The sequence below is a fragment of the Anopheles funestus genome, chromosome X (assembly GCF_943734845.2).
Source record: "Anopheles funestus chromosome X, idAnoFuneDA-416_04, whole genome shotgun sequence".
Taxonomy (NCBI): Eukaryota; Metazoa; Arthropoda; class Insecta; order Diptera; family Culicidae; genus Anopheles; species Anopheles funestus.
This window is the reverse complement of record NC_064597.1, coordinates 13959488-13973574: the sequence shown is the minus strand read 5'-3', so window position 1 is coordinate 13973574 and position 14087 is coordinate 13959488. Positions and strand designations below refer to the sequence as shown.

Sequence of the window (14087 nt, the reverse complement as noted above, 5' to 3'; positions counted from 1 at the left end):
ACAAAAGAAAACAAAATTGAGGAATACAGTAGAAGCAGAAAGTGTGCATTGTGCGTGTATGGGAGCAGCATTAAAAGCGCTAGCTTTTCATAAAACGGCAGTTTAAAGTCTTTACGCGAGTCTCTTGAGCGTTGCAGTTTCAACGGTTAGTTGACGCAGGTTCAACAACCATACCATTAAGATGATTAGTGTGGCATTAAGAAGAAAAATGCATCCATGAAAAAAAAGAAACACTCTCACACACACACACAGATTAACAATCCCACAGAAAACACACTAACACATACGCAAAGGATGGAAAACAATAGTGGAAATGCAAGGATGCTTCAATGGATGAAGGAATAATTTAGCAATACAGTAACAAAAATAGCAGAAGAAGAAAATAAAACAAAGCGTAAGAAAAGTCAACCCATAAAAGATAAATCGAGTAGAAAGGTAAGAGTAGTAAGAAAGAACGTTAAATAAAAAAAAACGACAGAAAAGGAACGTAATTTTAGGGAAACGAATGAGGGAATGCAAAAAAAGAGAGAATAAATGAGTAAAACAGACACAACACACAAACACAATACACTCACCATACCAACAAAACAACGCTAACACAATTAGAGATTGCCCTCTTTTCCTCTCTTTTTAGCTCCCTTCCATTCATCGTATCCTTCTTCCCCCTGGGTCTCTGGTACATCAGTACATTGCATTGAACCAATTGGTTGAATTGGGAAATATTTGGTTTGATATTCGGAATTGGAATCATGTGCAAAATTTAATCAATTCCAAATATTGAAAACAGAAAAAAACAAGAGCAAAAAAACAACAAAACTAAAAAAAGCAATCAAAATAAGTAAATGATAGAGAGAATAGCGATAGGAGCAAAACCGAATTGGGGGCGGAAGAAAAGAGAACAAAGTTTAAAAAAATATCAGTGCGAGAGCATACACTTAAAACATGATAAAAAAAAACAAGTATAAGGAAACAAACAGTGATTAAAGGATAGCAATGAATGTTAAAAGTGAGATCTTTAAACAAAATACACACAGCAATAGATTTTTCTGTGTGGTAACGTATTAACAAAAAAGCCCCTAACATCTGTACTATTAACTAAAACAAAACCAAAAAAAATGGAATTTCAAACCCTTTTCTGCCCCCTCCCTTCCTGATTCTATCTCCCCAAAATTTGAAAAACTGCAAACATACAAAAAAAACAAACAAACAAAACGGTGTACGTGTATTTTCTTTCAAATGATTTATGCTGTTGGTTTTATTGTTTTTTTTTTTTTATTTCGATTTATTTATTTATATTAAATTATTATGGCATTTAGCCGTATTGTCAGTCTCAAAAGTCTGAAGTGTGTACAATTTTTACAAGGCATTTCCTCCTTGTAGTTGTGCCTTATCCCGGGCATAGTCGGTTATAGATGAGTTTTGGAGTTTTTTATATCTAGTAAATAGAGAAATTGAGAATGGGTTGTACAACGTTCTTCCATATACGTGATGTTTATAAGGTCGTTATCGACGTCTGCCCGAAGGCAAACATCTGACTCGCAAAGTCTTCAGTCATCTGCCAATATATTATTCCGGCGGCTTTGATGTATCATCGCCATCACACCATCTTAGTTTGAGCCTACCATGTCTCGTCTATCTATATGTCGCTTCAGATTAGATCTATATGGGGCCTATATAATGGTAAAATCCTCATGCTCATCGAATTGGTAGAGCCCATCATCATAGTGTATCCTCCATGAATCAAATCAGCCCAGAAAATAAGTCTTGCACTCTTCACTGCGCTCCTTTAAGATATCCCCGATGTGGCGTCAAAAGAATTGAAGAGAAAGGGCTCGGCTTAAACTTCGTAACATTTGAGAAGTTGTTGGCAGCTCAAAAGCACATTTGTAGATTCATTTATTTTAACTCTTAACGATTGTCTGGTATTACCGTCGCTATGCAGGTCTTCATGGACATTATTGTGTTGTTGTATTTGTTGATCCGATTCAAAATTTCATGGTTTCTATTCATTGTGGTGGTATTGGGGGTGGCTTGCAAGATCTCTTCCCCAACTCCCTGTCTCGTTGGAGGGTCTACACATCCTAGCTGTTTGAAGCTCCGTAGACGCTGGCAGACGATAGCTATTCCTCTTCCGCCTCAGTTTAGCCAAATAACCCATCTTCTCTAGGTGTTGGGTTTCCCCGTATACCCAGGCTATGTTCGGAGATATTCGGAAAGATACGTTAACTTTCTGTGGACGTATGCATTCGGAGTAGAGTATGGAGAGCCTGTATTATCCTTCGAGAGGCTTCGGATCCGTACACATATCAGTGCGATATTGCTACATACACTGACAACAGATCAGCGGCGATTGGAAGCAGCCCGTGTGGAGAAGTAGAATGAACCACGAGCTAACTGAGCTGTTTGGCGGTGCAGACATCCTGACAGCTGTCAAAGTCAGAAGGGGCACGTGGCGAGAATGCTGAACTCATACCCCACCAGGAAGATGTTCGTCAGTGACCCGTTCGGTACGAGACGTAGAGGAGCCCAGCGAACTGAGCAGGCCAAGGAAGAAGAAGTATTGCTGTAATAAAGAATCACTTCATATCAATTTAAAAAATCTTCCATTAAGTGTTAATAAGCTTAAAATAAGTATAAAATCATTAATTTAATAATAAATCTTACGGCTGTGATATAATTATGACAGGTTGCACTTTCCAGCAGATGAATCACACATTTCATTGTTTCAATTTTTATTAGCAATTAATATCACTTCTCCTGCCTTTGTGTACGCCGTTGCAATTGTTGTTTCCCTTTGTTTGATGTTGTTGGAACTCCTTTCGCTTCCCTACTTAGTTTACCTTCCTGCATTCGTGCTATCGTCTTCTAAATTGCCCTTCAAAAAAAAGCTGGCTAGAAAATCGTTTCGAAAATGGCGACCCGGCTTACGGATGCGCCCTTACTTTTAATACAGAGATGCCTAAATTTGATAATCCTTTATACTTCGCTTTGTGTTTTCGTTTAGGTTTGCTACGCTTTTTCGGGCCTATCTGCTCGCATCCGTGTAAAGCTTACCGAACTTTTCCCTAATTTAGCAGCCAATGGTCGATAAATTTCTTTTCCTAGCCCCTGTTTCCTACATTCCCACCAGGTGGTTATAATCCTTGCTACATAGTTCGCATCACGCGGAACGAGACGAGATGAAGAGAGAGATAGAGAGAGAGAACAATCTCCGGGAAAGTGGAGAGACAGCTTTTATTTATCGTTCAAGTGTACTTTTTTTCTTCTTCTTTAATGCTTAATTTCATCATTTCGCGCCGCTTTCAGCAGATTTTTGTTTCTACCACAGAAGAAAAACAAAAAAACAATAAAAAAACAAACACAAACAAACATGCAATACATTTTCTGCTCCATAAAAGTAAATGGGGGAGCATTTGTTTTTTACAATACATAGGCGCACACGTACAAGCACACAAACACGTACAATGATAAAGAAGACACGCATAAACACGTACACATTGATTGGGTATTGTATGTAGCGAAAGTAGTAGAAGTAGAAGAAAGCTAATGTAATATATAACGCAAAACCGTTAACACACGCACACACTCGGTTTAGCTGGTTCCGATACACGTAATTAGAAGTTAAAGGGGGGGCACAATAAGGGACGTAAGAATTGAAAATTAAACATTATACCATTGCGTACACACACCCCACCCACACGGACACAGTCTTATGTGGTTAGAACCAACCAATAAAATACGAACAATACGGCACCGATACAAACACGGTACGAGGTGGCGAAAGAGATAATAGCAATTATAATAATAAACAATAACCGAAGGGCTTCAAGCAACTTTGTTCATCTTGTGTTACTTATTCTTGTCGTTCTTTGCAAATGCATTATAATAATTCGTACTGAAGCCGCTTTTTTTTCGTCCTTCTCCCACATCTCATAGTTATCACAATTTTGATTTCGCACCCGTCCAACCGTACCGTTTGTGCTTCTTGTTGGGTATGCGCATATGTGGCGGTGTGTGGATGTGGTGTGTACAGGCGGTTGAATATGAAATTAATCTACTAGAGCACCGGCAGGCTAGAAGCAGCACGGCTTCCGACAGGCTTCCATCTTACCGATGCATATACATCTACCTTTACCGCAGATTGGCTCGTTAATTCGCTTCGAACTGCGTCGAACTGCTACGACCGGGTTAGCCTCCGGTTGTATTGTTTGGCGGTTCGGGGCTCGCTTCACTTATGCTTAAATACATTACTGTACTACGGTTGTATAAACTGTATGCGCGTAACGCGTACGCATATCGTTTCGATACTGTTTCGAAATTACAATTAATGTTCGCTAGCTGGGAAGATCTGCTATCTATCCTTCTATCTGTCCCCTCTCCTCCTATCCTCTCCCCTCCGTCTTCCCTTCCTGCCTATTCTAAATTCTTCCATTACACGTCTAATGCTCTCTCACACACACGCACGCATTGCACAATGAAACACTTAACACAAGCATGTAAAGGGGAGATATATTGTATAAATCGTGTCTATCAAATGGGCTGGGGATGAAATCTTCTACACAACCTGTACCTACAAACAACTATGCACTACAATAGACAGAGAGAAAAGAAGAAGAAGAAGAAAAGAAGAAAAGCAACGAAACAAAATGACGGCTCATCACGCAGTTCAGTTCTGCGGCACCGGACAGCAACCCGGTCCGACATGATTATGATGCGGCTGGTGATGCGGATGATGATGGTGGTGATGATGATGATGCTGGCCGTTCATTTTGTTCGAGTAGTAATCGTGCGTACCGCCCACGGTGTGGCGCCGCCGAATCGAACGGCTACCAACATGGCGTCGCTGGCGGGTGGAAGCATTCGGTGTAACCGTTGCCGGTGTCAGTATAATCTGGGGACCGCACGGTTCACCGCAGCTGCTACTGTCGTTACTACCGCTTGCGTTACCGTTACCGGTTACCGTACAGCTACTACCGCCGCCACCGGATGTGGCCGGTGCAGACGCTGTACCGGCCGGCTGGGGCGTTACCGATGTGTCGTGTATCTGACGCCGCCGGTTAATGTTTTTGTCCGTTTTTTCGTCCTTGGTAAGGGAGAAACGGGAACGCAGACTAACGATGGTGCCCCCAACACCTCCACCCCCGTTATGGTTGTGGCAGCTTGTGCTGTTGTTGTTGTTGAGGTTGTTGCTGATGTGTTGTTGCTGCTGCTGTTGATGCTGGCAGCAGTGTGCTGCGAGCGGTGCCTGGGACGAATGCGTCATCGGCAGACCGTGATGGGAGCAGCAGCAGTCGCCCCCTTTGGGCGATTTGTAGTTCAGCGAGAGTGAGCGGTTTAGATTGAACTTACGCTCCAGATTGTTCGCTTTGCGTTCCAGCTGCGTCAGGATGCGGTTCATCTTCTTCAGCTTCTCCGTATCGATGCGATACGTGGCGGCGGTTAGCTTTTCGCGCGGATTGCTCGTTGTCGAGGTGTCGGTTTCGTCCGAGCTGAGCGACACGTTGCGACCCTTGGCCGCGACCGGTTGCTGCTGCCCATCCGTCTCTCCCTCCTGTTCCTCACCGCCAACATCCGCATTGCCGCCGCCGCCACCACCACCACTACCGTCGAGTGTTGCATCAGCTTCGTTCACAAGCGTTAGGCAGCTGTTGTTTGTGCTGGAGTTCACCGTACTACCGCTATCGATCGACTTCTGCGAATGTGCCGTCAGTGCCTTCTTGAGCTGCTGCTTGCCGGGTGTTACAACCGCTGTTGGCACACTATCCTCCTGGTTGTTGTTGTTATTGTTCGCCGCAATCGTCAGCGAACGCTGTGGCTTCGCGCGACCCTGTATGAGTGGCCGTTCCGGGGACTCATCCGCGTACGGTATGTTCTCGCCTAGCGTTAGCGGCCGCGGCGAACGGCCCATGTGGCTCCATTGCTGGTGAAGCGAATGCCGCCCATTACCGTACCCGCCGCTAAGATCACCGTCACTCTCCTGCGTCTGATCGCGATCGGAATCGATCGAGGAGTCGCGCAACGAGCGCAACTTGTTATCCAGTGCGATCGTTACCGTCTTCAACGACATGGAACCTGCGGGTTGAAGACCGGATTGTAACCGGTAAACGGTAGAAAAAAAGCGGAATTAGAACAAACTTTGTTTGGAAAAAAATAACAACAAAAGACACAAAAACAAAAACATCCGCTTACGCCTACCTTTCGGCGTCCTACAACGCCTCTAGGTCAGAATTGGAGCTAAAGAATAACAATACAAACTTAACATGTATAAAACAGGGTAAAACAAACGACACACAAAACAAAAGAATCAAACGGACAAGCGATATAACTTCAGCATGGTAATATGGTGCGATATGAGGCTGAAGTTGGAACGGGAGCTATATTCTGTTGCAGGGGGTTGCTGTTGCGTGATGAAGTAAGTGAGAGTTAATGAGGAATCTCTTTGATTATTTGTTGGTCCTTTTTTTGTTGTTGTGAAGTTTCTACCAGCTTGCGTTAGTGTTATGGGAGAAGTTATACTTGTGGTAAACTTATTTTTTGAGCATGAGCATAAATTACTAATACTGTTATCGTATTGGGCCTTATACCTAACAATGGTTGGAGGATGAGAGTGGGTCCCTTTTCTCGTTTATTTACACATTTAAGTGAATTTTTGCTACCGTGTCTGACTTTGTATTAACATAGAGATTTTTTTTTTGTTTTTAATATAAAATTATCTCAAATATCTCATTGGTATTGTACACATCCATGTATAAATTGTATAAAAAAATAATTCTTCTCTATTTCCCCAACCTTCTGCATAGAGATTTTTGATAGAGTTTTTTTTTTGTTAAATTTTAAGAACAAGCTGACTCGCACAAATTCCTTTAACTGATACTATTTGCACAAGGTCAAGAAAGAAGGAAATATTCTACTTCTTCTTTTGCCTGTTCCACACGAATGTGCGAAGAATAGAACATGCACGAAATAAATGACGTTATAAATTCTCTAAATATTCCTTTACAATTTAGTCTATAAATGGTTTTTCTTTTGCAGTCTTGTTCTTTTTCCAAATGCCTACAAAAATGGTCTGTCCAGCTGTACACAAACCTGCTACGTTTGCAGCCTTGTACTTAGTACAGATTGTACTAAATTAGTAGAATAATTAGTACACGTCTAAACATGTCCTTACGTACGTCTACTGTTAAACGTAGTCAAATGGTTAGCATGATTTTAGCACGAAGAATAAAACAATACATGGTAAAAACATAACGCAACGACTCTGCATGCGCTGGTTGGCAAAAAAATGCGTGAAAAGTATAGAATAGAAAACAAAATGGATAGACATTCATATAGGCAGGCATATATAGAAACAAGAGAAGAAAGTTATATAAAAAAGGAAAGAAGAAAAATACAGTCAAAGACAATACAAAGCGCAGCACATCGCACGCGAGTCAGTTTGGTTTGTTTACCGGCAGGAAAAACCACGGCCGTGTTCGGTGCCTTCATCGTGACTAGTGGTATGATGAGGGGAAGGGTGAGAAAAATAGAGCGTTGCGGTGCGTCTGCAGTCGATGCCCTGTATCACGCAGCATCGGGTGTATCACTTTACCCATTTCGATGGGGCAAAAGCGACTGCTCGTAAAGAGGGGGGGTAGAATTGCTGCTGACCGGTGCTGATCGCTGAAGGTGCTGATGCAGTAAAGGTGTGGGACTGGTTTTGCGATACCAAACAAAAGTAGGAAAGAAGGTGCCCCGAATGCTGGCTTACAGCCTTCTTCTCTTCATCATAACTTCACCTCTTATGTGTGTTGTGTTTAGGGTGTATGTTTGTTTCTTTATCGGGGCAGAGGATGGTTTCGATTTTGAAAGTGAACGTAAGGACAAGATAACAAGACATAACGAGAGTACGACATGGGATGTCGTGTGTTGGCGATACGAGATGAAATGGGGAAGAATCGTGTGCAAATATGTGCGTCCCCCTACTAAGACCAGCGTGGCAGATACGGTCCGGTGGTCCATCCACCCCAGCGCTTACCGTTGTCGGCGAAGGCACTGTCGTTCGAGTCGTCCTCGGAAGAGCGATTTAATACTGATGACGCATCGTCATTGCTCTGGCTGCTGTGGTGCCGGCTACTGCTGCTGTGATAGTAGTGATGATGATGATGATGGTGATGGTGCAGCTGTAACAGACTGTCGTCAGTTGGCGGTTCGCAGCCGGGCCCGGCACTGCCAACCGAGCGCGGACCCCGAATCGTACCCGGTCCAGTAACATCGTGTACGACCTGCAAGGCACGCTCCGAACCACCAGAACCCGCACCAACGCTCATAGCCGTTCCAGGCTTTGGGCCCAGTTCCAGATAGCGCCGGATGACACGTGACGACTGCTCCTTCGATTCCGCCGACTAAAAAGAGGAACGAATTAGGTTTGGGCATGAAGAATGAAATACGGTTTGGTGTGACTCCAGCAAAATTTCCGCTCTACCTACCGTGGTGCTGTCGAGCGAGAGCGTATCGGGAGTGGTCGACGACATGGTGCTCTTGCGCTGTGCCGTACGGCGTATCTTTCGATTTGCTGCTTGTACAATGTTCGCGACAAAGCCGGATGTACTCTCCTTTGACTGCTCCTTAAATGCTGCAAACGATGTTAAAGGTATGACGTATGAATGAACTGCACAAAACGGGTTTGTAAGGTATACAATATGCAGAAATGGGGCACAAAGCAAGATGTAAATTGTTTGTAACCAGTGACTAGCGACTCTGGCTTAATGCTGATTTCCTTACGCGATCCCAGCTTTCACCCGTTACAGTGCGGTAGAAGTTACTTATTTCAACTGTCGACTTTTGACACTTACGCTCGATTTTGGCAACGTTATCCAGAAGCAGTGAGGTTGATGGTACCTCCAGGCCGGAGTCGACGACGGTACCGGTGCCGTTTTTGCTCTCGTCCACACTCGGCAACAGTCCATCCTCGAAGAAGTATTGATACTAAAATGTAGAAACAGAAACAAAAAAAACCTCAATAGACGAACGCATCTAATAAATCTCCATAAAACTTCACTTACGTAGTTGATAAGCACTTCGACGATCTGGCACTGGTGGCGCATATCCTTTACAGCCGTTTCGAGCGACTCGTTAGCCGAACGGACAACGGACGGTCCGAAAACGATTGCTAAATTACGGGGATCCATCAGGTTCACCTCGTTGTGCGTGCTGACACGGTGCAGATGTCGCATGAGATGCTTTAACGTTTCGTAGTTCATCGGTGGTACGCGACGGAGCAGCTGGCGCAGCTCGAGCAGCCGGCGCTGGCCGGTCATCTTATCGGCGGCAATGAACCCACCGTACAGTTCGTTCGGTAGCAGCGGTTCGGGCAGGTTGCGGATGAACGATTTCAGCAGCGACGAGACGACGTTCACATCCTCCCAGCGTGGATCGCGCAGGGTGGCCTCATCTAGCCCACGGTTGATCGTTTCGGTTAGCTGCGTGATGGCGGCGGTATTCCCCGGTATGCGATAGATACCGACCACACCCATGCCCTTCGATTCGACGATACCGGTACACTTGGTAAGCACGAGCGGTACGTACGGGTTTTCCTCCGACACCGGGCACTGCTGCAGTGGCACATTGATCGAAGCACCGTCCGGTAGGGCGAGTAAATCCGACCCACCCGTAGCAGATGCGCCCGGTGAACCGGGCGGTTGACCCTGCATCTTGCGGAACTGGCGGGCAACAATGCCCTTCCAGGTTTTCGATTTCGGTGAACCACTTTCCCGATCGGAGCTATCCTTTGTGCCGGCAAACTGTTGCTGCTGCTGTTGCAGCGTTAGATGTTGCGGTTGATGGTGCGGTTGATGGTACTGACCGGTTGGTTGATTGGAGGTAACCGAGACGGACACGATCGGTTGGTCCGCGCTACCCGTTGGTGAGCTGCAACCAGTTTGTGGTGTCTTACGGCTTTTCGTTACCGGCGACTGACCGGACGGTGAACGGGAACCGAGCGCATACTTTCGCTGCGATTTTGCTGGCAGCACTGGGGAGTAATCGTCCCCACTGTTAGCACCACCGCTCACACTACCCGCATGCACCTGTACGCTCGTTTGTGCTGCTATACGTTGCGGTTCTGCCTGTTGTCCTCCACGTCCACTAAGGTAGTCCTGGGAAGATAAAAAAACACACACCGGATGGTTAGGGATTCATCTGTAGAGGGTGTGGTGTTTCGCGCAGAACGTTCGCACACTCGTGTTCGGCAGACAGCTAACAGTACCAGCTGACCCATACGTCGCTGGACATCGACATACGCGTATGCCACGTCCCAGGGTGACGTTCTGGGGAAGTACTGCCGAACGATCGGAGCTGTCAGGATGAGATCCATCGGTGCACACTGAACATACTGAACTGTTGTTGTTGAGTGTACTAGAGGAATCCAACAACAACAACAAAAAAGCCCACACTGACCACACTGGCTAAGTTTGGTTACACGCGCCACACCACTTGCGCTTATCGGACCAGCGCTTATCGTTCGCGTGTATGTGGAGGAGGCTCGCAAACCAGCGACATCATCGATAAGAGGTTTGCACCTGTTACCTGTACACTCGCGTACGGCGCTACACTACTCTACATTCATTGATGTTGTTTTTGGCAATTGAATTTTGCAGCACCAACACCAAACGGTGGTAGTAGTGAGGGTGCTTGAAGGTGATGGTATCATCTATCGTCGACTGCTCCGAGGAACACTCGTCAGACAACAGCTATCTTATAGCTGACCAGGAGATACAAGATCTAACGTTAGTTCCGGTTTGGATTAGGCTTGTTTGCGTCTACTTAACTTATACAAGCGATACAATTCTTAAGTGGTAGTGGAGTCGCACTTGGAGGAGAGTAGAGATGGTAGTGGCTCCGATCTTTACAAGAACGGGTATCAAATCCAATCCTGGCCTAACCTTACTACGCAGGACCGACTATCCTGTTAGGTGTGAATAAAGTTAAGAAAAGCCAGTGATGGCCGGCCAAGACTTCTTGAGGTTGTAGATCCACAAAAGAAGAAGAGCAGGATCTTACTCTATAGGACTAAGTGTCGAGCTAGATATATAGCTAGATATAAAGGAATGGCAAAAGGCACCTGCTAAGGTTGTGATCCACAAAAAAAGACAACTAGGGATTATCAACGTGCAGTGATATGTACGACTACTTACCGGACTATGAAGCTGATTGGTGCTGCCTCCACCGCAAACAAGACGCAACGACTCCATCCACTGCTGCATGTCACTGTGACTGTCGGCTTGCAGCAGCAGTTCACGCTCCGACCCGGGCAATCCAACAGTGGACGCACTGCGAATGGATGATCCGCAGGTGCTGCCCGCACCGCCAACATTAGCCAAACCGGAAGCGGACTGTGTGCGGTGAACCTCGGCATGGCCAAACCCGGCGACGGCGGCCGCCTCCAGCGGACAGTACGAACCAACAGCTGTCGTCAGCTTGAACACGTTCTTGCGCTTCGTGTAGTTCCCTTCGGTAACGTGGAAGTTCGTCAGGTCGATCGTGCCACATGGTTCCGGACTCTGTGGGTGGTAGGATGAGAAACGTAGAAAGGAAGATACATCAGCACATCAGGTTATCGTATGTGTTCCAAAATCATCAACATCGACAATTTTTTTTACAGATGATATAAAATATAACACAAGACAAAAATAAAACCGAACGATATTAACCCACGACCCGGTTGAGTTCCAGCGACGTAGACGAAGTTTGCGCAGCCCCGGTGCATTGCGCATCCAGTTGAGTAGCCGCGCCCCTCCATGACTCGTACCACCGGTGCCACCGGTTGGACCGTCCGTACTACCTCCACTGCCGTGCGCCCCTGTCCCAACCGGACCGGCCGAACCGGCCCGACTGCGCGGATGACGGCTGGTGGAGGCAACGGTCGGTCGCTGTTCCGCCAGTTCGTTCTCACTGTAGTAGGACAGCCTGCCGGACCGTCCCGACCACTCCCGATTGACGGGTACTTGATGCAGCTGATACTGCTGATTGTGCTGCTGCAGCAGTGATCGCTGACGATCGTAGCCGTGGAGATGATTGTGATGCGCGTGTACATTCGGTTGGTGCATTCTAGCACGGAACAACCAATAGCCAAACCTCACCTCAACTGAACCACTTCAAATCTTTGCTTTCGTTCACGTTATGCTTTGCGCATTGAACCACTTGTGCACTGTAACGCTGTGTAAACCGTTTTATTTTTTTTACGCCCAAAAAGTGTTCAGTAGTTTCAGCAGGAAGACACGATTATCACATAGATATGTATAGCTTCAAGCTGGAATATCGATGATTGTAGTATCTTTACGATAAATTCAAGCGTATAAACCGATAAACTAGCATCATGAACCACTAGTCGATTTGCTATAATTTATTATGGCACCATGCCACTTAGTAACCCTAGCCAACAGTTCTCAGCAAAACACCAACAAGCTTGTTAGATGCTGCTACCTCGAAGCACAGAACACGAATGTGAATATCCACTGGAAGACATGCACTATTTCTACTGGTGCGCATATGCAATTCCCTTTTCATAGAGGACGATCGTAAAACGACTGACTCATCGGTCCAATCGCCAAGTGTACCGGCGACAGGGTGGTAGTCACCAATACATTACCATCACGAATGCGCAGTAGTGTAAAGGTAGAAGAAATACTTTAAAGTATTATTTTTAAACAATCGCTAACATATTAAACTCTTTGGAAGAGTTTTCGCCTAACAGTAGGCAAAAGGAAATGAGGGGTTATTAAGCGTTACATTTGGGTTTGTTTGAACTTTGGGTGTTTGATGTTTTAGGATCGATACATCACAGCGAAAGAAACCCCGAGATGAAGAAAGAAAGAACACATGTGGGTAGAAATGATCAAAGATTTGAGAACAAAGACAATACTTTATCCTTCTAACTGCACCAAAACTGTAAGTTCTTGCCTACTATTAGGCGACGACCTTTTCATTCCCTTAATACATGTTTGATCAATTCAATTTAGGAGTCGAGTTTCAAGTTGGTGTAGGAGGAGTTTGTGAACAATGACAACCATTGTATGCTGGATTCTTGGTGTTTGTGTTTCATATTGATTGTGGTGCAAGTATTGGTAAAACTGCAAGTGTATGGGTAACATGGAGGAAAAAAATTTGTTGCTACAAATGTCATTGAGGATTTGAAGGAATCTATTCAAAGAGGTACTAGGCATGCATTTGGAAGCATTGCTGAACCCAGCTGTTGCACTGGTGCTTGGTGACAAACGAAATCACATCAACCGCATTAATCGAACGCACAAGTAAACCGCTTTGAGAAAATATGTTTAACACCCGTTTGACGATCGTTTTATTTTATGATCGTCGGGGCGCCGACACACGACGAAAGTGATGAAAGAACAGACTGCAAGAAAGCAGGAAGCAATTGAAGATCGATTTTTTTTTCACCCACTGGTTAATATGATTCCTGACCCTTCTTCAAAGGACAGAGTCACACACGTGAATGAATAGTGTGTGGTTGTGTTGTTTTGTTCTTGCTTCACTCTCTGTTTGTTTGATGAAGTATGTTTAAAATACACACAAAACATTCGGCAGCTTGGTGAAATGCACCGGACAGGGTTCGCTAGGCAAGGCGGCCATCATATTGCAACCAGCTTGGTTTGCAATACCTTTTTTTTTGTTTTTATGTGCGTGTTCACACCGACCGAGGGCCATTTGCTGCACGGTTGGTCACGGGTGCGCGAACCTATGTTACAGCTATGATCGGCGGCATACCATCACACACAGCAGGCTGCACCACGCCTGCCTGTACAGCCAACAATCGAACACTTTCGAACCGTCCTAGAAGGTTTTGCCCAGAAGCGCAATTTGTTTTTGTTTTATCGTTCGGCAGTAGATTTCATACTGCACTCCAAATGTGTGCAGCCGCGAAGAAGTCGCACTAAATCGATGTGCAAATGAGCAAAAAAAAAAAAACAAGGGAGTATATGGATCTGAGAGACGGTGTCGTCGCCTGTTGTAAATAAACAAAGCACGTCAGATGGGTTGCAAATAGAAATGCGCAGGAAAAAAAAAGGAAAATGAAATTCATTTGTTTATTTTAC

General features: G+C 45.3%; 1 protein-coding gene across 6 annotated transcripts in view; it reads right to left on the bottom strand.

The window, feature by feature from the left end:
• Positions 1-2715: 2715 nt before the first annotated feature.
• Positions 2716-14087, bottom strand: part of LOC125760522 (uncharacterized) — a 75614-nt gene continuing 64242 nt past the window's right edge. For all 6 annotated transcript variants that reach the window (XM_049420744.1, XM_049420735.1, XM_049420728.1 and 3 more), the window contains 6 exons: positions 11172-11537; positions 9042-10133; positions 8832-8964; positions 8466-8611; positions 8015-8381; positions 2716-6072 (listed from right to left, as the gene is read on the bottom strand). In XM_049420744.1, coding sequence (XP_049276701.1) covers positions 4667-6072; positions 8015-8381; positions 8466-8611; positions 8832-8964; positions 9042-10133; positions 11172-11537 — 3510 coding nt within the window. In that variant the 3' untranslated portion in view covers positions 2716-4666. The remainder of the gene's footprint in view (positions 6073-8014; positions 8382-8465; positions 8612-8831; positions 8965-9041; positions 10134-11171; positions 11538-14087) is intronic.